This window comes from Malus domestica, chromosome 17 (genome assembly GCF_042453785.1).
Source record: "Malus domestica chromosome 17, GDT2T_hap1".
Classification (NCBI taxonomy): Eukaryota; Viridiplantae; Streptophyta; class Magnoliopsida; order Rosales; family Rosaceae; genus Malus; species Malus domestica.
In genome coordinates, this window is record NC_091677.1 from 19563157 (window position 1) to 19590548 (window position 27392).

The window sequence follows — 27392 nt, forward strand, 5'->3', positions numbered from 1 at the left end:
ACTTGATGTTGTAAATCTTACTTACACTTGATGTTGCAAAGCTTACTTGACTTAGTAAGTTGGTCCAGGATAGAAGTAATCCTACTCGAGGTAGAATTTTAGAGCCACCTTCGGATTAGTTCTGGATCACCCTTTTAACTATTCCCTCAAATGGCGTAGACCCCGAGTTTGAATGTTATAACCCGCAACCTTGCTGGTTGCATAAACTTTCCGGTGGTCGGAGGGTGCATTGGACTTCCAGGTCAATGAGCCATATGCTAGTGCCCATAGCTCACCAATTGTTATCGTGCTTATTACGATTCGAGTCTCCCAAGCTGCTAACTGTTCTAGACGGAATGGGTTAAGGGAGGCTCCTCTGACAGTGTAACTTTGAACATTTTTAGACTTGCATTATTGCAAAGTATTCAAAGTTTAGGCCCCGTTTTGAACGAGTAGGGTACTCCCTGCATTGCCAAAAAAAATAAAGAAAGAACACATATTTAAGACAAACATATGCCTTTTATTCATGATCCAAGTAATGTTGGTTTACATGGGGTGTGATTGAATCTGAGAATGATTGCCTACGTATCTCCTAGACAAAGAATCAAATCACTGGTGTAATTCTAATGAAAAGATGATATGACATAAAATTTAAGGCTAATCTCATTTTACTATCCTGAAGTTTTTTGGTTTTCAATATTTGGTACATGAAGTTTTTTACATCCTAGAGTGGTACCTAAAGTCATAGTTTTAGGATACTTTCAGACATCCGTTAATGTTGCTATTCAATCAGCCGTTAACTGGTGATGTGGCCCTCACATGGATAATGACTGGGCCCCACATGTCAATATGGGCCACGTGGATATTAAAAAATTTTAAAATTTAAAAAAATTAAAAAACCTGTCGTCCTCTCCTACCTCATCCTAAGCTCCCACCCAACCCTCCATCATTCTCTCCTCTATGCCCACCAATGAAGGAAATTTTGTGAAAAACATGTTCATTTGAGCAACATCTATGACATGCAATTAACAATTAAAGGCGGAATCATGCTTGTATGCACTCAAAAACAAAACATTACCCATGAAATTCAAAGCCTAGTAGAAGGGTGAACCAAGACTTAACTCAAAACAAAGTGAGTTGAGAAACTTTATACCTTTGTTGATTCCTCTTTGCATAAGCAAAAGCTAATCAACCAAGGAGAGGGCCTTCATTCTTGCTTCTTAGATCCATGGATTTCTTGGATGAGGATGGTTGAAAGGATTCTCCAAGTTCCCAAAGTTAAGAACCTCTAACTTTTCCACACCAAGGATGGACTTAAAGAAGAGATAAGTGACCTTGGAGGAGGAAAGATTGCTAGCTAATCTCCTCCAAGGGGCCGGCCTCCTAGAGAGAAAGGGAGAGACATGTTCTCACCAATTTTCTCCAAAAGAAAACCCTAAGGATGAAATGTCTATAAAGTTGCCATTATACCACCTCACAATGGAGTGGCAAACTTGCAATTAAGCCAAGTTCACTACCCCTTTCTATATGGCCGGCCATTAAGGGTTCATTGGGCTTTCATGCCCTTTGTGTTTTCAAGTTGTCATACAACTTGAGTCAATGGGCTTGACATTCAAATCCCATTGGGCCTTGTGGCCCAAAACTAACCCAAGATCTTTAACGAACTTTATTCGTTTGATTAATTAACATATTAATTAATCCTTGCCATAAATAATTAAATCATTTAATTATCCTTACTCATCTCCGTTGTTTCTTCAATCTCTACCTTACACGGTGTACGATCCATTAGGTTCCTTTTAGTGAGGCAGTGGGCGATTAGAACTCTTTCAAATCGATTGTGAATTGAAACTTACTTTCAATTCTCCCTTTAGTGATTATACACGTTTAGGGCTTCCCCAAACCATGAGTGACACCTAGCAGTATGTCATGGTTACCCAAGCTAATCAGAAGAGGTGGAGAACCTATTCAATTTAGAATTACAATGCAATACGGTCTTTCTCTAATACAATACTCTTGACCACATTGTTTGGTTTGATAGTTTAATCATGTCTACTATCCAATGTGATTCATTTACTTATATGATTACCTTGAATGTGATTTGGAAAGACTTCCTAAATCTCATGCATACTCTGGCCAGAGATTCTTAATCATATCATAGAGTATTCTCCCTCAAACGGTTTGAAGGTTAGAGATCCCTTGTTGCGAATTCACTTGCCTCCATGGCTAAGTGGCTTAACCCCAACTATGTTGTGGACACCCTCAGATGGAGTGACTTTGACATAGTCAAAGATCAAGGACCTCACCATAAGACAACTATGATGCCTCAGGTCAAATGACTACTTTGCATTATCCCAACCATGAGTTCTCATGTGACATCAGTATGAGAACTCCTCGTTGATCGTGTTCAGTGGACTCATTCGCTATTGAGCACCTACATGCTTATCTTGGTGTCAATCAAACCAATGACTCGAGACCAGTCACTCTCCTTGAGAAAAGACACAGTACGTACTGATCTTAACGGACTGTCAATGCCCAATTGGCAATCCTATGATCAGGAACGTTTAGGATATGTATACGAAAGAGAATGGTCTCATGAATCTAACTTGTTTAAATTACATTCTCCTAATTACATATTCCTTGGACTTATCGTTTAAGCATATAACATTTATATGAGACGGCTTAAAGCAATAATCTTTGCCCTTGATATTAAACTAGATTAGTTTAACATGTGAAATGTCCGTAAAGTATCATCATATGATTGGTTTTAGGGCACATTTCCAACAATCTCCCACTTGCACTAGAGCCAATCAGCTTGGTCATGAATGATGATACCTTTTCTGTAGTCATTTCAAAAATGGATATCTATATGTTATCCATAGAACCAACCTTGAGAATAACGACGTCACCATTATACATGATTCTTAATCATGTGGTTTAGTCCCTCATTTGAGTTCGGATCTTGATGAGACCTTGATTCCCTGGCTTGAGCTATCGCTTCATTAGTGTTGTAGTGTCGGTACACTAGAGACACTTTCTAGTTGGAACCGAATAGAGAGTTCATAAATGAACTTTCTCATCCAAACAACATTGTTGTAAGCTTCTTTATGGCAATATATTTTGCATGCATAATGGAACACACTAAAGTCATTACTTTTAATGTTTCCATCCAAATATCTCTTTAGTCATAATAAAAGGATATCTGATTATCTCTTCATTCATAATGAAGAAACATCCAATGATGGATTAGATTCATAATCTAATACATTTACGCTTCCATTACGTTACTCTAATTCTTCCTCATTCTTTGAGGAATATATCCTTTAGTATTTCTTAAATACTTAAGGACTCACTTGACAGTTGCTATGGTTCTGATCCTGGGCTTGCATTGATATCGTCTTGTACCGATCTTGGTACAACTCATATCAATGTTTTTCATACAATATGAAATACGTAAATCACCTTTCTGCATATGCATAAAGGATTCTATTTATGCATTATGTTTCTTTAGGAGTCAAAAGGGTACGTTCCCTTTGAGAAGAGCAACTTCCTAGTCTCACTAAAGTTGTCCTTTTGATTGAAGTTTATCATCATATGAGAAACTTCCTAGCATCTTTTGTCTATCATTAGGGCTTGATATAATCCAATTATATCCTGAAATCTATCATTATAGATTTCCATCCCATGTTTATAGACTATGCCTCCCATATACATTCTATCGTTATAGAATGTTTAAAGTCATAACTTTAACGAAGATGTATTCTTTTCGTTTCCAAAATTAATATATCATATATGTGTGTGTGTGTATATATATATATATATATTCAAATTTAGGAACATGATTAACTCCCACTAATCTTTTGTAAACCTAGTAAACAAAAGATTCATTTACACCTTTATGAGAAATCAAACGATTTGATCTTTCTCTCATAAGACGCTTATAGCTCCCACTAGTTTGCTAAGATTCATGATGGATGGATCTCTACAACTTACATGTCTTGTGATTCATAGTTTTAGACATATATTATCAAGACTATCTTAATAATGGTTTCGGAAACCCATATTATGTCCAAACATTGAATCACCATTTAGTTGTAGCTAGCATTTTTCGAATTAATTGAAACCAAGACTATGTCAAAGATGGTTTCTTCAAAGTCAACCATTCTCTTTGATTGTAGTCACCTTAAGCTACCATTTAGCTATAAAGGTTTCATTATTTCAGGTCAAATGGTACTTTACCATTTCCTTGAGTATATGTCGTATATACACTCAATGTAGTCATAAGGATTTTCATTATTATTTCTTTCGAATTAAGAGGTGTAACTCTATGACATAGTCATAAAGTTCAAACCATTCAACTGAGATAGTTTATAAATCCTTCTCGACTACCTTGGAGCTTGTGGTATAGGAACTAGGTTGTTATATTTGTTGATCACTATCTTGTCTCTCAAAGAACCCATTCTTTGAGTTCTATCCCTCGTTCATTTGCTCTATCTTAGGCAAATCCTAGTGTAGGATTACAATGAACTACCCAACAAACAACATTTGTTAGTTGGTTTATAGAAGTGATATCCAAATGTCAATTTAAGGATACCACAAGATAATTCTTTAAACAAATATTGCTTATTAGCACACAACCCCAAATCTTAACATGATTAAGATTTGTCTTTCTTTCCAACTACATCCTATGGAGTCATGAAAATTTTGGAAGATCTTCTCATAGACAATCATATTGTCTTAGAAGTATATATCCTATATATGGGTAATTGATAACATCCAACGAACTAAATCTTATTCGAGTTCGTTATTATCTTAATGGAGAAATCCATTATCTTATGATGCTTCTTTCCTTGATATCTTTCAAGGAAACTGTTCTAAAGTGTTACCTTTCTTTGGATCAAATCTAAGGAGGTAAATACTTTAGACGTCTTACTCATCAACTTACATTCTTGAATTCTTTGAAACCTTTTGCAAAGTATTCGGACTTGTGTTTATTCAAAATAAACGATAGTCCAACCGAGAGTGATCTTTGGTGAATGTCATACAACATGAGTAGTATTTTGTTGTGGACAAGTGCCACTAACATCTAATTGATTTAACCTCAACAACTTTGTGATTCTTTCTTCCTTTCCAAAAGAATAAAGATTCAAACATTTTGCCTCTATACAATTTTAACAAGAAGGCATTGGATCCGGATCTAACGATCCGAAGCATCCATCTATGACCAACTCGTAATTTATGTTTTAGAGGTATCACAACTCAGTTGGGATTAGTCACTACCTTGCAACCCTTTGGGTTTTAAGCATCGTTATATTCTAAACAGTTAACACTACCATATGATCTATACTATAGAGATAATCAATTAGATTACAATAATCTAATCATTCATTAATAAAGAATAATGTTTTGTCAAACAAAACATTCATCCATTTCTTATACAGAATTAAGTTCCTTTATTCAAATTGGAATGTAAAGACAATCTTTGTTTTTCCATTTTCTTTGGTAGTTCATATGAGGAAGTAAGTACTACCTACTTTCGCAGAGATCTATATTTGATTCACGTTTCGAATGTGAAGTACTTTCTCTTCTCTCATTAATCTTCTACTTCTTATTAGCCACACTTTTACAACGATTGTAAAACATAGTTACTAATACGGAATCAAGCATTCAAGTAGAAGAACCAACTGCTTTGAACTTTTCAAGAACAATTTACAACACCTTCAAAAGGTGTGTTCTTGACACTTGCAAGACATTTCTTGCAAATACCCCTTCCAATGTCCATCATTTCATAAAGAAAATTTGTTCCGTTGGAGTTATTTCGCCTTCTTCATTTGACTTCTCCTTTGACTACAATAGTCATGGTCCCTAAACTCCCACTATCTCTCTTGAAACTTATTTCAATTGTGTTATACACATCAAACAATTTGGAGAGCGTGTGGTTATTGTTCACTATATAGTTTACAATAAACTTAGTGAACCATTTGGATAGGGACACAAAAGTGAATTCCTTGCCTAGTTTTCGTCTCGTGAAATGGTTTTAACACTTCAACACTCAATGATTCAAAATCATCATAAGTCCATGTTGATGGACTATTTTTGTTAACCAACCATTATGTTCTAAACATAATTACAAACTTTCAAGAGTTGTTCAAGGCAACTCTCATTTCTTCATACAACAATTTGTAAGTGAAGAATCATGGCACATAAAGTGTCCATGCCCTTGTGCTTACTTCTCAAGTTCCTTGTTTATGTAACAAAGAAACAAGCACTAATGTTTGCGTTAGCTAAGGGTTGTTCAAAGCAACTCTTATTTCTTCATACAACAATTTGTAATTGAAGAATTATGACATTAAAAGTGTTGTCCTCTTTATGATAGACTTATCTAACATGTTCTTCCAATGATACATTATCAATAGGAAGATTGAGAGGATGAGACTACTTAGGTACATATACAAGCCATTATAGACAATCTATGGGATTGTAGTACCAAGTTTGGAAACTAAAGCTTTCGGCTTTTTCTTTGTCAAGTTTTGGATAGCGTTTGCAAATATATTGGTAAATAAATACATAACGAATATAAATTGATTGATTTTAAGCCATTTGATCCGGGTGTTTAAATCAAATAGCACCACCCACTATTTTTGGCAAATTCCATATCCCTCATCGGAATTCGAGAGTTTTGGATGAAACTCTTAGTAGGGTATGGGAGACTCATCATTACCAAGCCCACCTCACAATGATATGATGTTGGCTAGCATCAATAATAATGAGAGAGTACGCTTACTCATTTGCATCTCTTGCAAGTACCAATCTTATTTGGCCTCTAGAGAATGAAGCCTCACAATGATATGATGTTGGCTCCATTACACTTAGTTAAGTCATTCCCGCCATGCAAGTTCGAGTAGGGGTTCAAGAACAACCTCACAATGATATGATGTTGATCATTCTCGTTGCCTACCTTCACAACATCATGTATGCATATACAACTCCTCCTAAGTGTAAGCACGCACTTTGTACTCCCCCATGATAGGGTGAAATTGGTGTACGAGTCACGAACGATTGGAGCCTACCACAGTGGAAGGCCACGAAAGAGTGTTCAAAGCACTCTCACGCTTATCAACTTAATAATGGTTTGGTTGAGGGTTTTAGGTCTCATCACATATAAGCATGCATTTTAATCTTATTAAAACAATTTGGTCCTATTACAACTATTGGTCTATGTGATTGATTTAGTTGTATATAATACTCCCACTATGCTTGTAAAACGGTTTTTAAAACAAGAGTATATGGTACTACTAACATAAGGTGGATGGACGAAATTGAAGACTAAAGAGGCTAGGAATGTGTTAAAGAGAAAGAAGAATTAGTGTAGAAAGGACAAAGAGCTCAGCCACAAAGGGGTGTCACTCCACCATTCACCTTTCCATCATTGTCGTGCACCACCATTGCACTCCCTTTAGATTCCTATGACGTGCATCATCATCCATGTTCTTTCCATTGACTCATTTGTTGCATCATTCCACTTCATTTCCTTCATCTACCATGTGCGCAATTTCCTTTCACCTCCTTGCACTCATTGATTCACCACTTACTCACCTTTCCACTCATGCCATGCATAATCACCCTTGTCCCTTTCATGCACCAGATTTCTTGCACTCATTTCATGCACCATTACACTCATTACACTTCATTGCCGTGCACCACCCTTGTCTCCTTCATTATTTTTTATTTCATGCATCAATACATTGAATCATTACACTCAATTGCTGCACACTCCTTGTTCCCTTCACCCATCATATTTCATACAAATTTTACCTCCACTACATGCACTCATTGATGCACCATCCACCACCTTTGGAATCACATGTCGTGGATCATGACATTTGCTGCACCTTTGACTCATTTCTGCACCATTCCACCTCCCTTTCCTTTCTATACCATGTGCACAATCATTCATGTTCCCTAGCTGCAACACCACTCCATTTTACCCCCATGCTTTGCATCATCACTTCACTTTCACCTTTGAATCATTTCAACACCACTCCTTGCACTCATTCCGGCAACACCACTCCATTTTACCCCTCATGCTTTGCATCATTACTTCATTTTCACCCTTGAATCATTGCACACACCACCAATTCACCTTCCTTGCCATGCAATTCCTCTATAAAAGGAAGTGTGTGTGGCAGCCATAAAGTTTAGTTTTTGCTTGAACATTCATCCCCATTTCAATACAACCTTCATCCAAATACATCCATTCATATTTACATCCTTTCCTCCATATAAAGAAACCTTCAAACACTTACCAACACCTTGTGCCATAGCAAAGGAAGGGAAGGAAAGTGCTTGGACGTGCTTGCTGTCCAACTTGGATCATTTGAGCATTTAGGTGTTTTCTTTCTTTTGTTTCTAATGTTTAAATTCATTTTCTTTCGTTTTGTTGTAAATATGAGTGGCTAAACCCCTCTTGGCTAGGGGTGATTTCAAAGCCATGATTATGTGTGCAATATAAATTGATAAATTCCAATTATGAACTTTTGAATCGTGAATGCAATTGGCTTAACTATTTGATTGATAACTTATTTGTATTTGTTAATTAAGGGTCGACACTTAATTGGCATGTATAAATCCGTTGCTAGAATATAAGGAAGTTTCACATAATCATTACAAACTTATATTCACATGTAGTGAAGGTCGCTTTTAAACGATCGCGTTAAGTTTAATTCCTAGCATAAGCGACATGATGTCATAGTTGCAAGTGCTTTGTCAATGCTTATGATTTTCATTAAATGTAATGATCTTTGATTGTATCTCTATTATGATGTCATGTAGGGAACTTTTGAAGAATGTTTTGGGTTGTCGAATGATGTCATCCAATCCAATAAAACAAGGAAAATCTGAGAGTTAACTAGTGATGTCACGGTTAATTTGGAGCATTGTCGTTCATAATTCAATGACGTAGTAACTGGAAATCAAGTTATTTGCATACATGTCATGTGTGGAGAAAAAGCCTCTAGCTATCCCATCATATTATTTCTCAAATTTGTTTTACAATCTGTCTAGTTTTTCATACTTGTTTGTTTGTTTCAACTTCATCCAAATCAAAACCCCCCTTTTAGTTTCTTGTTTCAAAGTGCTTCAAATCTGTTTTAGTTTGTGTTTTTAAGTGTTTTGATTCAAGTAAAAATCAATTTTCATCCAAAGTCATTCATAGTGTCTAGTTTAAGTTTATTTGGTTGTTTTAAGCTGTTTTGAGTATTTTAAGTTTGCTTTGAGTCTTGTGAGTCTTGTTAAGTGTTTTTAAAGTTTAGTTTTATGTTTTTGAGTCAGTTTAGAGGTTATTAGCAAGCCCTCCTAATCCCCGGTCCAGAACGATCCCTACTTATACTTGTACTACAATTGTCAAAAGAGGGTTAAATTTGTGTGTTAAGATAATTTTCGGATCAGGCCATCAGGCTAGTTCGGAACACCCACGGGCCTTAGCTCATATTTGGACCAGCCCAGAACCCTAAAACCCAGCCCGTTTCCTCTTAATTTCTGCTATTTGTTTTAAAGGCCCAAAGGGGCCTCGGATCGGTGTTATTCAAGTGGTTTTAAGCCCAGCTTTCTCTTTGGCTATTAGGCCTGCAGGCCGAGTATGTGTGGCCTGTTTGAGAGTGTGTTTATGTTTGAATGTTGGGGTGTGTTTGTGTGTGTAGTATGTTGGGCCATGCGTGTGTGTGTGTGTGGTATGTATGTAGGCTGAGTGTATGTGTATGGTATGTGTTTATCGTGTGTGCGTGTGTGCATGTGTTATGCGTGTATGGTGTGTGTGTGTCTATGTGAATGTGTGTGTGTGTGTGTATGTGTGTAAGCGTGTGCGAGGGTGTGTGGTGCGTGTGTGTGTGTGTGTGTGTATGTGTGTTGTGCCGTGCATATGTGTGTGTGGGTTTGAGCTTAAGCCTAAACCACCTCTTTCACCTTAATCCTTTTTAACCAAAAACCTTAGGACCCAAAACCCAAAATCTCTCCTAGGCCAATTTCGATGTTCTTAATCCGTTTTTGGCGTCCATTTCCTGGAATTCTATCGTTTGGGCATAGTTTGATAAATTGTACATTTTTGTGCTTAGGTGAAGTTGCTAGTGGGGATTTCCTTAATCATTTTCCGCACTACTCTGCTACTACAGAGTATCTGTGAGTGGACCCTTTCTAAAATTTGCATAATTTTATAGTTTATTTGCATAAATGAAATACATGCCTTACGAGTTTATGAACTAATTTTATGTTAAGCATGTTTATTGAAATGTTGATTATCGTCTCGTTGTTTTGTAAGGAATTAATTGTTGGCCTATATTGAGCTATATTTTAATATATCGTATTTTTTATAAAAACCATGAACTGGTAGAATATCTGATGGATGACAATAGGATGCTAGAACATGTTTTCAAAACCCCTCTTTATAGTATAGACGATGGATGACTTTATACTATGAAGTGGTTATATTTGAGAGGCGTAACTATTTGTGCGTACCTAGTGGACACTATGCCGCTTGCGGCGAGGATCTGGTGTTGGCAGTTAGGTCGGGAGAAATAATCCCTAGCTACGGGCTGAGGGACACGAAACAGGCATTAGGTCGGGAGTTGGTAATCTCTGGTTACGGGCACAGAGACCACGATGCTGGCATAGGGCCAAGAGTTATATTTAATCAGTGATCTTACTGGCAGGACATCGCGCTTATGAGACGACTTGTGAGACGATTGATATTTTGATTTCCGCGATGTTTTTCCGCGATATGTCTTTTGAGATGTTTTTGGCATGCTAGGGTTTTCAGTAAACCTATCACTTATTATGCTAGTAGTTTTCTTTGTATAAACTGTGGGGGTTAGTATCTTGATAACTGTTTTATTATTATTGTATATATGAACTTGGTCAACTCACCTTTGTTTTGCGCCCCTATTCAGATCTTAGAAACGAAGACTATGACACAATGTACGAGGCATTCCCCTACCAGTAGCAGTTTATCATTCACTTGTGTGATATCTTGTAATGATCTTTCCTTTTGTGATCTTGAATTAGAACGTATTTTGTGCACTCTAGACATCTCCTTAAACTTTTTCTTTTACCTTTAGATTCTAATGATTATTCATGTATATTTCCTCCTAATCATTACTCTTGTATTCAATAAATGGCTTTCGTCACCCTCGGGTGTCGACCAGCACGTGCCTATTCGGGTATTCAGGGAATATCGGGGTCGAGACGTGTCAAAAAAACTTCCAAAATAAAAAGGAAAAAAAAAGAAAAAAAAAAGATGATCAAAGAAAATGCAATCTCCAAGTCCTTTCACTTTTGAAAACAAAACAAAACAATATTACAACTAACAAAACATAACCTAATAGTTAAATAGCAAATTAACAAACCCAACCCTAGAAAAGTTTAAAAAAGCAGAAGACTTTGACTTCAGAAATGAAAAATATCACAAAAATATCATCTTTTTAACTTTTTATCTCAATGTCTTCATAATCCCAACTGGGAAAATTACTAAACCCAAAAAAATGAAATTCAAATTATATAAACATAACATACACACAAAAATACATATACATACGTGTTTAGTTGGGCTTAACCTATGTGGGATAGCAAAGTAGTAAGATGGAGATATGGTGGGAGGAGAAGTGGGCAGTGAGCGTGGCAATAATGACTTGAATCTGGGTACGCCGGACCTAGTGCACTCTCCAATTCGATCTGATAACCCGTCAGGTAATCGAGTTGTCGGAACTGCCGAGAGATGTGTGGAAAGAGAAAGGAATGAGGGTTGGGTTGGTGCAAATGAGAGAAGGGAGGAGGGTTGGGTAGGCGCACAAGATAGAAGGGATGGAAGGTTAGGTGGGAGTAGGGTTAAGTTGAAGAGGGTGACATATTTTTTTTAATATCTACGTGGGCCCCATATTAACACGTGGCACCCAATCATTGTTCATGTGGGAGTCACGTCACCAGTTAACTGTTGATTTAACAACTTTAACGACACAATTATGATTTCAGGCACCACTTTAGGATGAAAAAAACTTCATGTACCAAATGTTGAAAACCAAGAAACTTCAAGGTAGTAAATTGAGATTAACCCTAAAATTTACATCAAGGATCACCTTTGACGATAAGCCTATGCTGGGGCATTAGGAGATGAGTTCTCAATGGACTTGTCTTTGCACATATGGCGACATTTCGATTAGGTGCGGGGAGAACTGTCTATATATCCTAGGAAGAGAATCAAATTGCGTGTAGTTTGTGTGGTGCTTCTATGGATAATACTTTTTGAGCTTGTTGATGTTCCATTTTTTTTATGATCAGGGTTCTGTCCATGTGTTCCAAGTGGTAAGTTCCGTTGTTTCCTACTATAACGACCTTGTATGCATCTTCTCAGTTTGTCCCCAAGTTTACCTTCTTATGGGATTTTAATGTTTCTAAATTTCTCTTAAGACTAAGTCTCCTGCTTCCAAACTTCTTGGCTTAACGCCTTTGTTGTAATATGATCGAATTTGCTACTGATAAGCTGCCAGTTAAACTTGAGCACATTCTTGACGTTATTCCGCAAAATCGAGATTTATCTTCAGGATCCTCGCATTCTCCATAGTTGTTCATTTTCTAGTATGTAAATTTGACATAGTTGTGACCTAAATTGGCATGACAACCTCGATTCAATAAGACATGGAGAATGGTGTTTCCCAAATGGCCTTCCGGACAGTTGTGCTATAAGCCCACAGAACTCCAGGCAGCTTTTTTTGGCCATTTACTTTTCTTTTCGTCGAGTCTCTTCTTCAAGCATTGCAAGATGGTTTTGTTTGAAACCTCTACTTGTCTGTTTCCCTTGGATATTTGGGTGTGGAATTGAGGTGGCGGATTTTGAGTTCTTTGTACCAATCCATGACTTTGGAGCTGGTAAACTGTAGTCTGTTATTCGTCATTATAGTGTGGGGGATCTCAAATTGGTAGATGATGTTTTTCCAAATAAAGGGTTTTACGGTCGTAGCAGTGATTTTCGTAAGAAGTTCTGCTTTTATCCACTTAGAGAAGTAGTCTGTTGCCACTATCAGTTATTGCCTATTCCTTGTGGCTTTCATGAAAGGTCTAACCAAGTCGATGCTTCATTGCATGAATGGCCATGAACTTGTCAGAGTATAAAGTTCTTTCACATGTTGATGGTTTATAGGGGTGTACCTTTGACATTTGTTGCAACTTTGAGCGCAGTTGCTTGCATCTTCTCCCATGCTAGGGCAATAGTAGCTAGCGGTTATTACTTTATGGGCCAACGATCTTCCTTCGGCATAGTTTCGCATACATCGGAATAGATATCATTCAGGATTTGCAAGCCAACTTCCCATGTGATGCACAAGCTATATGGTATGGAATATGAACGTCGGTAGAGTTTTCCACAAATCAATGTGTATCTTAATGCCTTTTGGATTAACTTTCTGGCCATGTTACGATTTTCTGGTAGTTTGTCGTCCCGTATGTAGTCGATTATCTTATCCATCCAGTTTTCTTAAACGTCGATGATAGTGATTTCCTCTGGTTCCATTACGTGGACACTGGGGACCTCCAGAGGTTCGAATGGAATTGTTCGTCAAAGGGAATAATCTGCATTCAAGGCTATTCCAGTAAGTGCGTTAACATGGCTGTCTTCCTCTGGGTATTTGCGTGATCTCATAATTTTTGTACTTCTCAAGGAGCGCATTTGTCTTGTTTAGGTAGAACCCTATGGTAGGGGGATGAGCGGTATTGTCTCCTGTGACATGGTTAATTACAAGCATGGAATCGTAGTGAATTAGAAATTATTTTACTTGAAGTTTTTCCACATCCTGTGTGCTGCTAGCAGGGCTTTGTACTTCGCCTTGTTGTTGCTTGCTTTAAATGCCAACTTAAGGGCTTGTTCAAGTATAGAGCCATCTGGTGTTTACAATATTAATCCTGCGCTGACTCCGTGTTTGTTAAACGACCCGTCTATGTAAAGCTTCTAGAGATGAGGGTTTTCTGGGGGGTTTTAAGAACTAATTCCTTCCTTAGTACTTTGTGTCGTTAGGGTGAACTCCGCTACGAAGTTTGCCAAGGCTTGGGGCTTGATCAATGTTCTAGGACGATAGATTATCTCGTGTTGCCCCAGTTTGATAGCCCACTTTGTAACTTTAGATGAAGCGTCAATGTTGTGTAAGATAGACCTCAGTGGGTATTTCGTCATGTAAACTACTCTAAATAACTGTAAATATGGCCGAAGCTTCCTTACTGCTATTACTAATGCTAAGATGAGTTTTTTCATCTTCTGATATCTTGTCTTTGGTTTGAGAAAAGCTTTTGATATGTAGTATATCGGTTTCTGCTCCCCCGAATCTTCTCGGATTAGAGCCGCACTTACTGTGTTGTCCAATACGCTAGATAGAGGTATAGATCCTCTCTATCGATGGGTTTAGACAGCAGCGGAGGTTTGGAGAGGTTTTCTTTGAGTTTTTTGAAAGCCTCTTCGCATTCGTCTATCCATATGAAGCCCTTGCTTTCCTTGATTGCCGTAAAGAACTGTTTGCACTTGTTGGTAGACCTTGAAAGGAATTTGCTGAGGGCGGCCACTCATCCGGTCAAACTTCTTATTTCCTACATGTTTTTAGGTGACTTCATTTCCATGATAGCCTTGATCTGATCTGAGTTTCATTTTCATGTTATACTTTCAGAGTAGGTCGAATGATTCTTGAAGATGCACTATATGGTCATTCTTTTCTTTGCTATTGACAATCATATCATCCATGTAAACTTCCATTGTGTCTCCAATTTGTTCTTTGAAGATTCGGTTGACGAGTCGTTGGTACATTGCCCCTGTGTTTTTTAGTCCGAAAGGCATAACCTTGTAGCAGTAGGTACCTTTGGTGATAACAAAGAATGTTGCTTCCCTGTTTGGCTCATACATCTTTATTTGGTTATACCCGTAGTAAGCATCCATGAAGCTTAAGAGCTCGTGGCCTGCTATTGAGTCTACCAATAGGTCAGTTTGTGGGAAAGGGTATGGATATTTCAGACATGCTTTGTTTAAGTCTGTAAAGTACACATATACTCTTCATTTTCTGTTCTTCTTTTATACCAACACAAGGTTCCCTAGCCAATGTAGATGGTGCACTTCGACAATAAATTGGGCGTCCTTGAGTTTATCTATTTATACCTTTATAGTCTTACTCCGTTAAGTACTGTGGTTCCGTTTGCACTGGATAACTGGTCTAGCAGTTGGGTCTAAGTGGAGACAGTGACAGATTATTGAGGCATGTCCTCTGCTGACCATGTGAACATGTTTTGTTAACTCGCAAGAAGTTGGAAAATAGTTCTCTTTCTTGATCAGTCAGCCTTGAGTCGATTCAAGCGTTTTGTTTCGTCTTGTCAAGGTCGAGGCTAATGTAGACGACATCTTCGTCTGCTTCGGACTCTAGGTTGATGTTGTTCTGAGGGTTGAGATCCAAATTAGATTCTTTATAATTCGCTTGTGGACCCCCTGACTGTGATTGCTATGCTAATTCGTCCACACATGTGCTGGAACTTTGTTCCCCTTTCCTATTGGAAATGTGCCCTAAAGCCAATCATATGATGATACTTTATAGACATTTCACATGTTAAGCTAATCATGTTTAATGTAGGGCAAAGCTTATTGTTAATCACTATTTATTGTATTATGTGTTTAAGCAATAAGGGAATCCAAGGAATGTGTTTAGTCTAAGAGAGAAGTGATCTAAGTAAGTTAGATTAACGAGACCTTTCTCTTATGTTCATTCCTAAAAACATTCCTAGCCATAGGATTGCCAATTGGGCATTGACAATTCGCTAAGGTTAGTATGTGTTATGTTTAACTCAAACGTGAGTATGACTAGTCTCAAGTCATTTAGTGTTGGGCACATAGGTGCTCAAAAGGTAATTGAGTACACAAAACTACGATCAAAATAAGAGTTCGAACATACATGTCATGTAAGAACTCGTAAGTTGCAATATGTAAAGTAGTCATTTGACCTGAGGTATCATAGATGTCTTATGGTTAGGTCCTTGGTCTTTGATCATATCAAAGGCATTCCATCGAAAGTGTCCACGACATTGTTGGGGTCAACCTATCTAGTCATGTAGGCATATGAATGCACAACAAGGGATCTTTAACCTTCCATGGTGGAGGGAGAATACTTTGAGATATGATTCGGGAGTCTTTGGCCAAAGCATATGAATATGACTTAGGAAGTTTGTTCCAAATCATATTCAATTGAATCATATAGAGAAGTATCACATTGGATAGTAGACATGAAACAAACTACCACTCAAACAATGTGATTAAGAGTATTGTATTAGAAAAGGACTTTACTGCATTGTAATTGTAACTGGATAGGTTCTCCAACCACTTCTACTTAGCTTCGATAGCCATGACATACTGCTAGGTGTCACTCATGATTTGTGAAAGCCCTAAAGATTAGCAAACACTAATCTTCATCAAAAGGAGAATTGAAATGTAGTTTCAATTCACAATCGATCGTTAAGAGTAACAATCGCCCACTGCCTCGCTAATTGGAACCTAATGGATCGTACACCGAGTAAGGATGAAAGTGAAGAAATGTAAATGAGATGGATAAGCAATTAAATGGTTTAATTGAGAATGGTCAAGATTAATTAATTAGTTAATTAATTATACGAAAGGTTTGGGCTTTCAAGTTAGTTTCGGGTCTTGGGGCCCAAAAGTGTTTTGGTCCACAAGGCCCATTATGTTTAAGTTGTATGACAACTAAAACAAAATGGACAATTAGCCCAATAACAAAAGGATGGTCGGCCATAGGGTGAGTGGTAGTGAACTTGGCATAATTGCAAGTTTGCCACTCAATTGTGAGGTGCTATAAAAGGAACTTTATAGCTATTCTCTCACTAGGGTTTTCTTTGAGGCAAAAGAGCAAAACTCCTTCTCTTTTTGCCTTCCAAAGAGGCCGGCCACACTTAGAGGAAAATAGCTAGCAATCTTCCTTCCTCTAAGTCATCCATCTCATCTTCACACCCCATCCTTGGTGTGGAGACTTAGAGACACCAACCTTTTGGTGTTCTTGAAGTTTCTCTCCTCAAATCCTCAAGGAGAAAAGGAGAAGCAAAGTAGCAACCATCCAAGAAGCAAAGGAATGAAGGCCCTCTCTCTTGGGCGATTAGCCTTTGCTTATGCAAAGAGGATTCAACAAAGGTATAATATTTCTCAACTCACTTTGTTCTTGAATTGAGTCTTGGTTCACCACTGATAGGAGCATATTTATGCGACTTTGTTAGCCTGTTTCTTTGCATTTAGTGAGTTAGTTTCTGTTTATTATAGTGATTTAAGCCATTTTCGTGTGTTTGTAGGTCCAAATGGCAAAAGTGACAAGAAAAGGTAATTTGGAGCATTTTAGAGCAGTTTTGGGCTTGGAATGGACAGCATATGAATGGAGCAAGGTGGATGGACGTTTTTGAAGATGAAAAGAGGATAGGAATATGCTACAAATCTGGAAGAATAAAATCAAGACTTGGAAGATAAGGAATCAACTAAAAGGAAAAAACACCTTATCCTATCTTATCCTATCCTAATCTTATCCTACCTTATTTCCAACTGCAAGGGGAACTCCTTTTCATATTAAACCACCTCTTATCGGATTTCTAAGAGTCCTAAAACAATGCTAACAATTAATCCATTTCCTCTACAACCTTGGTGTTGAACCCTAGCCCTATAAATACACCCATCTCTCACCACAATTCGCACCACACATCCATCATACACAGAAATCCCTCTTGTGCCGCAACCTTGCAAGGAGAAAGGAGAGGAGACCCTTTGCTGTGCCCTGCAATTCAAGCTTGGATTGCTGGAGCGTTCTTAGGTGTATTATATCTTTTGTTTTCAATGTTTAATTTAAGTTATCTTTGTTTAAGTGCAAACATAAGGAACTAAACTCGTTTTAGCTAAAGGTGAATTCAAAGCCATGAACATATATTACATATGAATTGATTACATTCAGTTATTATTTCATGAATCGTGAATGCAATTTGCTTAACTATTTAATTCAGAACTTATTCTTGTATGTTGATTAAGGGTGCACACTTGGTTTGCATGCGTGAATTTGATGCTAAAATATAAGGGATTTCACCTAATAGTTATGAACTTATTTTTATAAGTAGTGGAGGTCACTGGTCATGATTGTGTTTAAGTAAAATTCCTGGTAGGAGTATCATGTTGTTCATAGTTACAGATGCCTTGTCAATGCTTATGATTTTCATAGAACTTAATGATCTTTGATATGTATCTCTATCATGTTGTTTGTGTAGGGAACTTGATAAGAATAATTTGGTTGCGACATTAAGTCTAATTCGATGAATTTAGGAAAATCTGAGGGTTAATTAGTGTTGTTCACGGTTAATCTGGGGCGTTGTCATTCATGGTTTATAGAAAGAATAACTGGAAATTGATTCGTATGCGTATGTGTCATGTGTGGAGAATGACCCTTTAGCTAGCCATTCACCCATTAAATCACCAATTTCGTCCAAAGTTATTTAGAGTTTTAAATCTGTTTAGTTTTAGTCTTAAATTCGTCAAAAACCAACTCTCCTTTTATATTTTGTGTTTTTAGTTAGAATCTATCCAAAACTAGTTTCTTTTTAGTGTTTTGAGTCTTTTAGTTCAAATTTCATCCAAAGTCATCCTTAGTGTTAGTTTTGAGTCAATTTGTTAGTTTTGTGTAGTTTTGAGTAGTTTGAGTCAGTCTTGAGTCATAAGAGTCTAGTTTAGTGTTTTTAAGTCTAGTTAAGTGTAATTGAATCTAATTTGAGTTGATTAGTAGTCCTTCCTAATCCCTGGCCTAGAACGATCCCTATTTATCCATACTACAATTGTCAAAAAGAGGGTTTAAGTTTGAGTGCTAGTGTATATCACATCAACCACAATTACTAGGCCTTAAATTTCATGGGTAAAGTTTTGTTTTTGAGTGCATACAAGCATGATTCTGCCTTTAATTGTTAAATTGCATACAAAGATGTTGCTTAAATGAACTAGTTTTCACAAATTATTCCTTCATTTCCTTATCATGTTCATACATTCAATAGGGCAACAACATATTGCCAACTAGTCTCATTTTACCTCTTTTACTCCACCAGGTGCTGGGTAGCGAAGTACCTGGAAGAAATGGCCTTCATCTTGTGTAATCAGTTTCAGCCGATGATGGCGTTATGAGGGTCGGGCAATCCATCACATGGAAGGCTACCAGGTGGTTGTGGGGTTCGTCCTGGATGACCAACTTTACAGTTCTTAGGGATTGTACTAGTGTCCTATTAAAGGTGTGCAAGGTTGTATTCTCTATATTGATGTTGTCAAGAATCCCCATATTTTCAGCGACATCTTTGAAGAGGATGCTAAATCCCGAACCATTGTCTACTAAAATGCAGCTAACTAGGGTGTTCGAGATGTGGACCTTAATGACAAGGTGAGTTGATGTCTTCCAAATCTCGATCATAAACATCAAGATGTTAGAGTTGATAGCAAGTGGCTTGTTGATGTTGGCAACCAGCCTTGATTTCTTGTAAACTGCATTCCTTTCTTTTCTGGTGTTTCCAAGGTATTCTTGTTCCCCATACATGCAGTTAATCCTATAAGTCGATCGGATTGACAACCAGCCTTGGTTTTTTGCAAACTGCATTCCTTTCAAGTGCAAATATAAGGATAGTATAATGGCACAAGTACAAGTAAGGATGTCAAACCACAAGGACTAATTAGACCTCTACAATTACTAGCTTTATGTGAACCCTAAAGAAAATGCAAATAAAAACTGAATTTAGATTTTTGTTTTAAAAGCTAAAGTAACTTAAAATGCAAGACAAAATAAAGATGAATGATAGATTAATTTAAAAATGATGAGAATGGAATTAGGAATACCGATTTCACCATTACAAGCCAATGTAATGAAAATTAAGTCAAAACGTATTCAACTCTCCAATCTACAACTAGGGTTCGTTTTAGTTATTTATGATCATTCATTTGATGTGTGGTTGTGATCAAGTACTCCTAATCTGCAACCTAGTTGTGATGCTCAACTTAGATTACCAAATAAGGATCCATTAAGAACAAGAAACTTTAAAAAAACCAAAGAAATCACATGGTAGGATGTATGCATAGCAGTTTCTTCATTCATTCATATGTCCACCAAGATTAAGCATAGTAGGATGTATGCATAGCAGTTTCTTCATTCATTCACATGTCCACCAAGATTAAGCATGATGTGTACTATAACCTTGATCAAATAATTCATAAGCAGCCCTAATGGTGATCAAACATTAAGATTAACAAACAAATTATACTATAAAATTACTGAATGAAACAAGAACACAGATTTGTAATTTCAATACTTTAACTTAATAACATAGAGTATATTTGCAAGGCTACATCGAAATTCCCAACTATGAACTTAATTACACAACATGATTACAAAATATATAAATTCAAGATCAACATGAGTGAAATTAAAGTTCACAAAAAAAGGTAAAATGCAACTAGTTTAACTCAAAAATATCACAAACGGACTAGGAATAGATGGCATAAATGTATGAAATATATGAGTTATCAAGTGTTGGGATGATTCTTCAGACGTCAGATTGATCGCCTCCTTCCCTTGAGTAGCCAATTTCTCTAAGCGTGAAATTGCTTCTTAGGGATCTTTCATGCGGGCCCTTATATCAGCGAGTCGGGCAAGTTCTCTTCCAAGGATAAATAAACATTCATGACATTTTTCACATCTCATCAATGGCCGTGACACCACTGTACCCCTAGTAGGCGTCGTCTGGGGAGAGGTAGGACCTTTGTTGTTAACTGAGCTCTTTGACATATCAGAGGGTGGATAGGTCTGGTTAAGAGGAATATGGGTTCTCTCTCAATTAAAGCACCAATTATTGAAACCAAATTTGTGTACCTTCATGAGCGGTGGTTGAGCACAAATCTGTGTAGTATGGAAGAACTTGCAAAATAGCGAAACAATTGTAAGCAAACCTTAAGCCGCGCGGGCGAGGGGGGTGTGCTAGCCAAAGGCTCTTTGGCGATCAAGTTAGCGAATGATTTTAGACTTAAGCAATGGGCAAGAGAATTCAAGTGAATAGATTGCGTTACCGTAGATGAACCCTAGATAGGTGCATTTATACCGTGGGAGAGACCTTTTTAGTATAGAATCCTTGTACTAAGCAAGCATAATCCTTGAGGATATCTAGTAAGTAGATATTGCATCCCCTTATGAATCTGATTACTTGCGGCGCATGCCTATCCCTAGATTGTAGGGACTCCAAGACTTATAAGATTTGATTAAGTCCATATCCAAAATCAAATCGCATGTTTTTGGAACAAGCATGGTCATCCTATTACCCCGGAGTAGAGTGATGGTGGCACCCTGCTTCGTCTGATACAGCTGAATCCATGATCGGACTCCTGAGGTAACAGCTTTCATATTAACTTTAGTCTAGCCCTGAAAAATTATGGTTCCACAAAGAGGATTTGTTCTTTTTTCCGAAGAACTTATACTTCCTTCCTTTGTAGGGCTTCCAATGTTTCATTTGCTGTAGTGCATCTATACTTCTGTACATAATTTTGCTAGTGTGGACTGTTCAGAAGGTTTCATGATTGGTCTTAATTGTTGAGCCTGACATGCCCAAAAGAACCCAAATATTTAATGAAGAAGTCTCTAAAACCCACAAATTTATGAAAAAGTTTCATGAAATCTGAAAATTTTAATAAAATCAAATTATTTGAATCACAAATTCAAATAAGATGTTCACATCCAATAAATTTAGAATCTACCTAGAGTGATGCTCACTCGGGAAAACTGTCGCAAATAAGTGGGCGAGTTCTTTGTTGTAGCTACATCGCTTGGTTCAGATCAGATAGAGGACATGGGATATGTTGGTCTATGGAAGGAGATGAAAATGGTGATTTTTAGGTCCATCGTTGAAGAGCGAGAACGAGAATCTTTTTGTTCAAGCATGAGTTTTTTGTTGGAATCAAAATTAAGCAGGATGGAAAAGGTTAAGAAGAAAGTGCGATCCCACATGTCAGAAATTGCAGAAGTGAAATAAAAAAAATCAAGCAGGGGTAAAAGTGAGAGAACATTGTGTCTTAGAGTAAAATGTGTTTTAGTACATATTAATTTAGATGGATTCTAGTAAAGACCGAGTTCTGCGTACCATCAACTTGAGCCCAACCTTAACTCGGCTCCCCGGGATAAAATTTCATTGATTTTGGGCTCGAGTTGAAACTTCCTAACTCAAGCTCTAGATCTGGCCGGTCTAAAAGCGGACCCTCATCAAACCCGGCCTGGCCCATTCACATCCTGATTGCAAACTGAACTCTGGTGTAGATAGTAGAGTAAGCAGAGGAAGACGACTTTCGAACTTTCGTGAGAAGAAAGAAAGGAACTTCGGGCGTTCCAGCAACAATGAGCGAAGATGGTCCGAAGCTTTACGCCAACAAACCCAAGAAAGGTAAAAGCCCAACTTCTCTGCCAGTCATTTCTGCTTTTATCAAAATCAGAAGCAGCTTTTTCTCAACCGCTGTTGAAACCAGAATCTTGTTTGCTTTTCAGTAACACAAAGGGAAGGATTTTTCTTCGCCGTTGTCGCCGACAATGGCGGCGGCTCAGGCTTCGTCACCGCCGCCACCTCAGCCCCCGAAGGAGTCGTTTGCTCGGCGTTACAAGTTTCTCTGGCCTCTGCTCTTGACTGTCAATCTGGGCGTTGGAGGTTTATTCCCATTCTCTCATTCTTTGATTGAATCCTTTGTTGGGTTTTTTTTGTAATCATGATATCTGTTTGTGAAAGAAAGTATGAGAGATGAAATGGGTTTTGAGATCATGGCTTGGAAATGGATTTTGGTGCTTATTAATGCATTCCTTGATGGCGGTTTTGTTTGTTAAGTTGTCGCTTAACTGCTAATCCACTCTGATTGTATATGTTTGGTCAGAACCCAAACCCAATTGTTCCACATAAAAGAAGAGAAGAAAAACATGGTGGGTTAGTTTAGTTGAATATCAGAGTCCACAACGAATAAGACTACAAATTAATAAGAATATTATTAAACAAACTACAATGCCGGAACGGCTACAAAATCCTAAGGGACTACATTGTGAATAGCTTAATTTCGAATGAATAACAAAGCACTTTATTTATAATAAACTAACCCTAAACCCTAATGCTAACGGGCTAAGCCCAGAAAACCAAATATTAAAGTAAACCTAAATACTAATATTTTCCAACACCCCAATCAAACTCATGGCGGTATACGACATGGGTTTGCAAACAAGCAGATGCAGACTAGCTCTGTTAGGCGAACAGACAGGCAGGCTCCGCCGCAACGCGGACAGACAGGCAGGCTCCGCAACGCAGACAGACAGGCAGGCTCCGCAACGCGGACAGACAGACAGGCAGGTATGCAAACTTGACTTGACTTGACTTGCGAACTGGTGAACTTGCGAACTTGACTTGACTTGATTCTTGACTTGACTTGACTGGAAAACTGGCTAGAGTTGAGAGTATGGAAAGAACCCGTCACTAAACGGACGAGATTTTCATATCTCAATTATACCAACAAACAACGAAAACAATTCCAAACAAGGCAACCAACAATTCTTACGGGCCTAAAACAAACTTAAACCATATTTTTGACTTTTGCCCGTGTGGGCCTCAAAAAACTCCAAACAATTTTTTTTCTTTTCTTTTTTTTTTTTTTTTTTTCCTCTCCTTTTTTTCTCTCTTCTTCTTTTTTCTTTCCTTTTTCTCTTTTCTGCTGGGCTTCTTCAGAACTGCAGCAACATGTTTCTTGGTCTTGTGCGGCGGTGAGTTCAGGAGGCAGTGCAACAAGGATGTGATGAGCAGCGGCAACCTGGGTGGATGGTGATTGGGTGCGCGGGACGACGGCAAGGGATCTGGGTGCAGGTGCAAGCAGGTTGTTCCGGTGGCAGCGTGGTGGTGATCTGATGAAGAAACGATGGCGGGTACGGTTCAGGCAGATGCGAGTGCAGGCTGGTGGTCTAGTGCGAGATGGTGGTGCGGTGGTTTAAGCAGGCGAGGTGCAGGGTTCATGTCACAGGGAACTGGACGCAGTGGAAGGTTCAGGTTTTTTGTTTTCTTCTGCAAACTAAACCAACAACAAAAAACTAGCATACAAACTGACAAATAACATACCAACCCGACCAAGCAGATTAAATCCCAAAGATTGAACCTGCTCTGATACCAAGTTGAATATCAGATTGCGGAACAAATAAAACCATAAACTAATAGAAATATTATTAAACAAATTGAATGCCGAAACGGCTACAAAAACCCTAACAAGCTACATTGTGAATAACTTAATTTCGAATGAATAACAAAGCACTCTATTTATAATAAACTAATCCTAAATCCTAATGCTAACGGGCTAAGCCCAAAAAACCAAATATTAAAGTAAACCTAAATACTAATATTTTCCAACAAGTTTATGATCTCGTGAGCTCCTGTTTTAAGTTTGTTTTAGAGCGAGAACTTCCGCTCGTGGGTTCATTCCATTTGGCATCGGAGTAGGTTCCACCGCGTGACGTGTAGGCTGGAGGATTGAAGTGCCTTTGGTATTATGTATGGGATTTGTATTGTGAATGTGTGGACTGAATACTGTTAGATGAGTGAATCAGGCAAGTATAATAGGTGGCCAATGAGGACGTCTTGAAAGAGTAGAGAGTTTTGGTGCAGTGTATGAACTATTTGGCATGTGTTTCTTTCTTGGAAGTTGGTTGTGTAGGTGTAAGTTCTGCCCTTCACCCTTTGTGGTCGTTATTCAAAATTTAATTATATGAATCAAGTGGGGAAAACCTTTGAACTTTTTTCCTGTTCCAACTTTGACTTTGAAAGAATGAGTTTTATTTTGAATTTTTCCGTGAAGGGAATTGAGTGTACCTGCCGAGGAGAGCATGACCACTGTTAGCTCTGAATTGTTATGACATATAATTGGAATGTTTTCTCATTGTTGCTCCTATTTGCTGAAGTCGCGTGAAATTTGTCATGAGAAGTGATGATTGGTAGTACATTAATGTTTATTTATGAGGAAGAAGGGTAGATTGGATGTCTAAATCATGGTGTGCGTGATGCTTGCAAATAATTACCATTCCCAAAACATGTTTGAGAGTGCCTACTTTACACTGATGATTGCTACTCGTATGTAGTTAATTAGATAGATGGAGTTTTATTTTCCCAGCATTATACTTCCACTAATAATCGCGAATACAAAAAGAAGGTGGGGGGATTGTAGGCTGTATCAGCTTTCAAGACGTGAATTGTATCTGATGGAAATTGTATCAGCATAAGCTTAAAATAACTCTGGCGGCTTTTAACTTTCTCTTGAACTTTTTCCTCACATGTACTACATGACAAGATCTACTGAGGAAGGGTAGTTTGTATGTTACATAGTACAATGCTATAAGCTCATAGTAAACTTCAAGATATCAAGTTTATTACATTAATCTTTCTATCGTTGTGCGACTATGATGGCTTGCAGCATTAGTTCAACTTCTGTTGTTGATTACAAGAACATGGCCATTGTGTTACTAGGGATGCTGATACTTAATGGCCGTTGTGCAACTAGGGATGCTGATGGGTAAAATAAAGAGAGGAGAAATTTGCCATTTAGCGTAGGTTGCACTTCACAATTTTGTTTTAGCAGCAGTTCAATTGAAAGACCTTGTTCATCAGTGAGGAACCTTATTATAGACCAAATGCAACTAACTTTGTGAACTTGACCAGCATAGAATGTCTTCTTACCAGATCGTTATCCCTGTTAATATGAACCGGCTATTTACAGTCTGCATTCTCTGCTTCTGTTTGCGACAGAAAAGGGATGAAGTTTTTTGAAACATTTTGAAACTCTAAACCTGGCTTTCCTTTAGTTTACCTGCCCATGATTCTATTAACACTTGTGCGTATGGATGTAGGATGTGCTAGAGTGCAAATTACCTCACTAGGAATATGATTGCTGCAATACTTTATTTGCTTCTTTCTTGCATAATTATGGATCTTAATGGACTCTTATTTTGACACTGATGTTTGGAATTACTTTTGTAGCTTACCTGTTTATGAGAACAAAAAGGAAAGACATAGAGGAAAACGTGATTGCTACAGTTTCAACAACAGCTCAAACAACTACTACTGAGAAACCCCTACTACCTTCACCAACCATCACAGAGCCCATAAAACTGCTGGAACCAATCCCGGAGGATCACCAACACCAACTTTTCAAGTGGATGCTGGAAGAGAAAAGAAAGGTTAAACCAAAAGATCCTGAAGAGATGAAGCACCTTGATGAGGAGAAAGCAATTCTTAAACAGTTTCTCCGGGCGAAATGTCTTCCAACAATCTAACAGAAATAGCCATTTCTCCTGATTTGACTGGTTTGCTGTATTTCCTTGATTCGTCTCTAGAGTGGATCGTGTCGTGCTGCACAAATTTAACTGTCATTGTCCATTGAAGAAGGTTCTGAAAATCGTCTTTCCTTTGTGTAATACAAAGATTATTGTTCATTTGTTTTTTTTGAATAAAAGATTATTGTTTATTTGAATCAGTGAATATGTGGTGCTTTTGGACCTGGGATTGTGCTCGTCATTCTTTACAAATCAGTCATCAGTGTGAGGTCTGGTTGGGACAAAAGTTTGCAAACGTGGGCATACTTGAGAAAGCTTTCGCATAATCTGAAACAAGAAAGGACAATGAAGAAACCTTTCCGCCACCGATTTTCGCTGTGAAGATGGTGATTTTTATTTGAGCAAATTGATGTTTATCCTTCTGAACTATCACGTAATTGTTAATTTACCTCATTAATTTTTTTTTTTATTCAGCCATTGCATCCTTTGAGTAAATTGACAATCACCTGATAGTTTGGAGTTAAACGGCAGAAACCTTTCCACGACTTCACTATTGCAAAATACACACAAGCTAGACTATTGCAATGATTCCAAAACCCCATGGTTTGGAGACGATCAACAAATATATCCAAAATATTCTCTTGGATTCTGAAGATACGGTGGAAAGTTAACCAAATGGGAGCCGATTAAGAGCCCAATTATTTGATGAAATGATGATGTATGTGAATAAAGTATTAATTATTTTACCTATAAAATGATGACATCACCTGACTAAATATATAAGACTAATCATAAGTTAGGTTAGTTTGAAGTTTGAACAAGGAAATAAAAGCAAGGCTGCATAAAAAAGATGGGCAATAACAAATGGTCCATTCATGTAATTGGATATAATTTGAATTGGGTAATTGGGAAACTAGTTACTAGTTAAGTGAAAGAAGCATAAAGTAATGAATTAACATTACAATTGTTGTAAATGGAGGTATGAATGACTATAGTAATAGGCAACTAAATATGACCGTA

At 37.7% G+C, this 27392-nt stretch overlaps 1 protein-coding gene across 2 annotated transcripts; it reads left to right on the forward strand.

Annotated features, from left to right (window-relative positions):
* Positions 1-22345: 22345 nt before the first annotated feature.
* On the forward strand, positions 22346-26917 carry LOC114822763 (uncharacterized). 2 transcript variants are annotated; one of them, XR_003770941.2, is made up of 4 exons: positions 22346-22473; positions 22575-22731; positions 26077-26484; positions 26574-26917. XR_003770941.2 is itself a non-coding variant. In XM_070817433.1 (3 exons), the coding sequence occupies exons 2-3, from the start codon at positions 22617-22619 to the stop codon at positions 26370-26372; spliced, it is 411 nt and encodes a 136-aa protein (XP_070673534.1). In that variant the 5' UTR covers positions 22346-22473; positions 22575-22616; the 3' UTR covers positions 26373-26569. The 2 variants fall into 2 exon arrangements, 1 of the variants encoding a protein (XP_070673534.1); XM_070817433.1 differs by lacking the exon at positions 26574-26917 and having other exon boundaries at positions 26077-26569.
* The last annotated feature ends 475 nt before the right edge of the window (positions 26918-27392 follow it).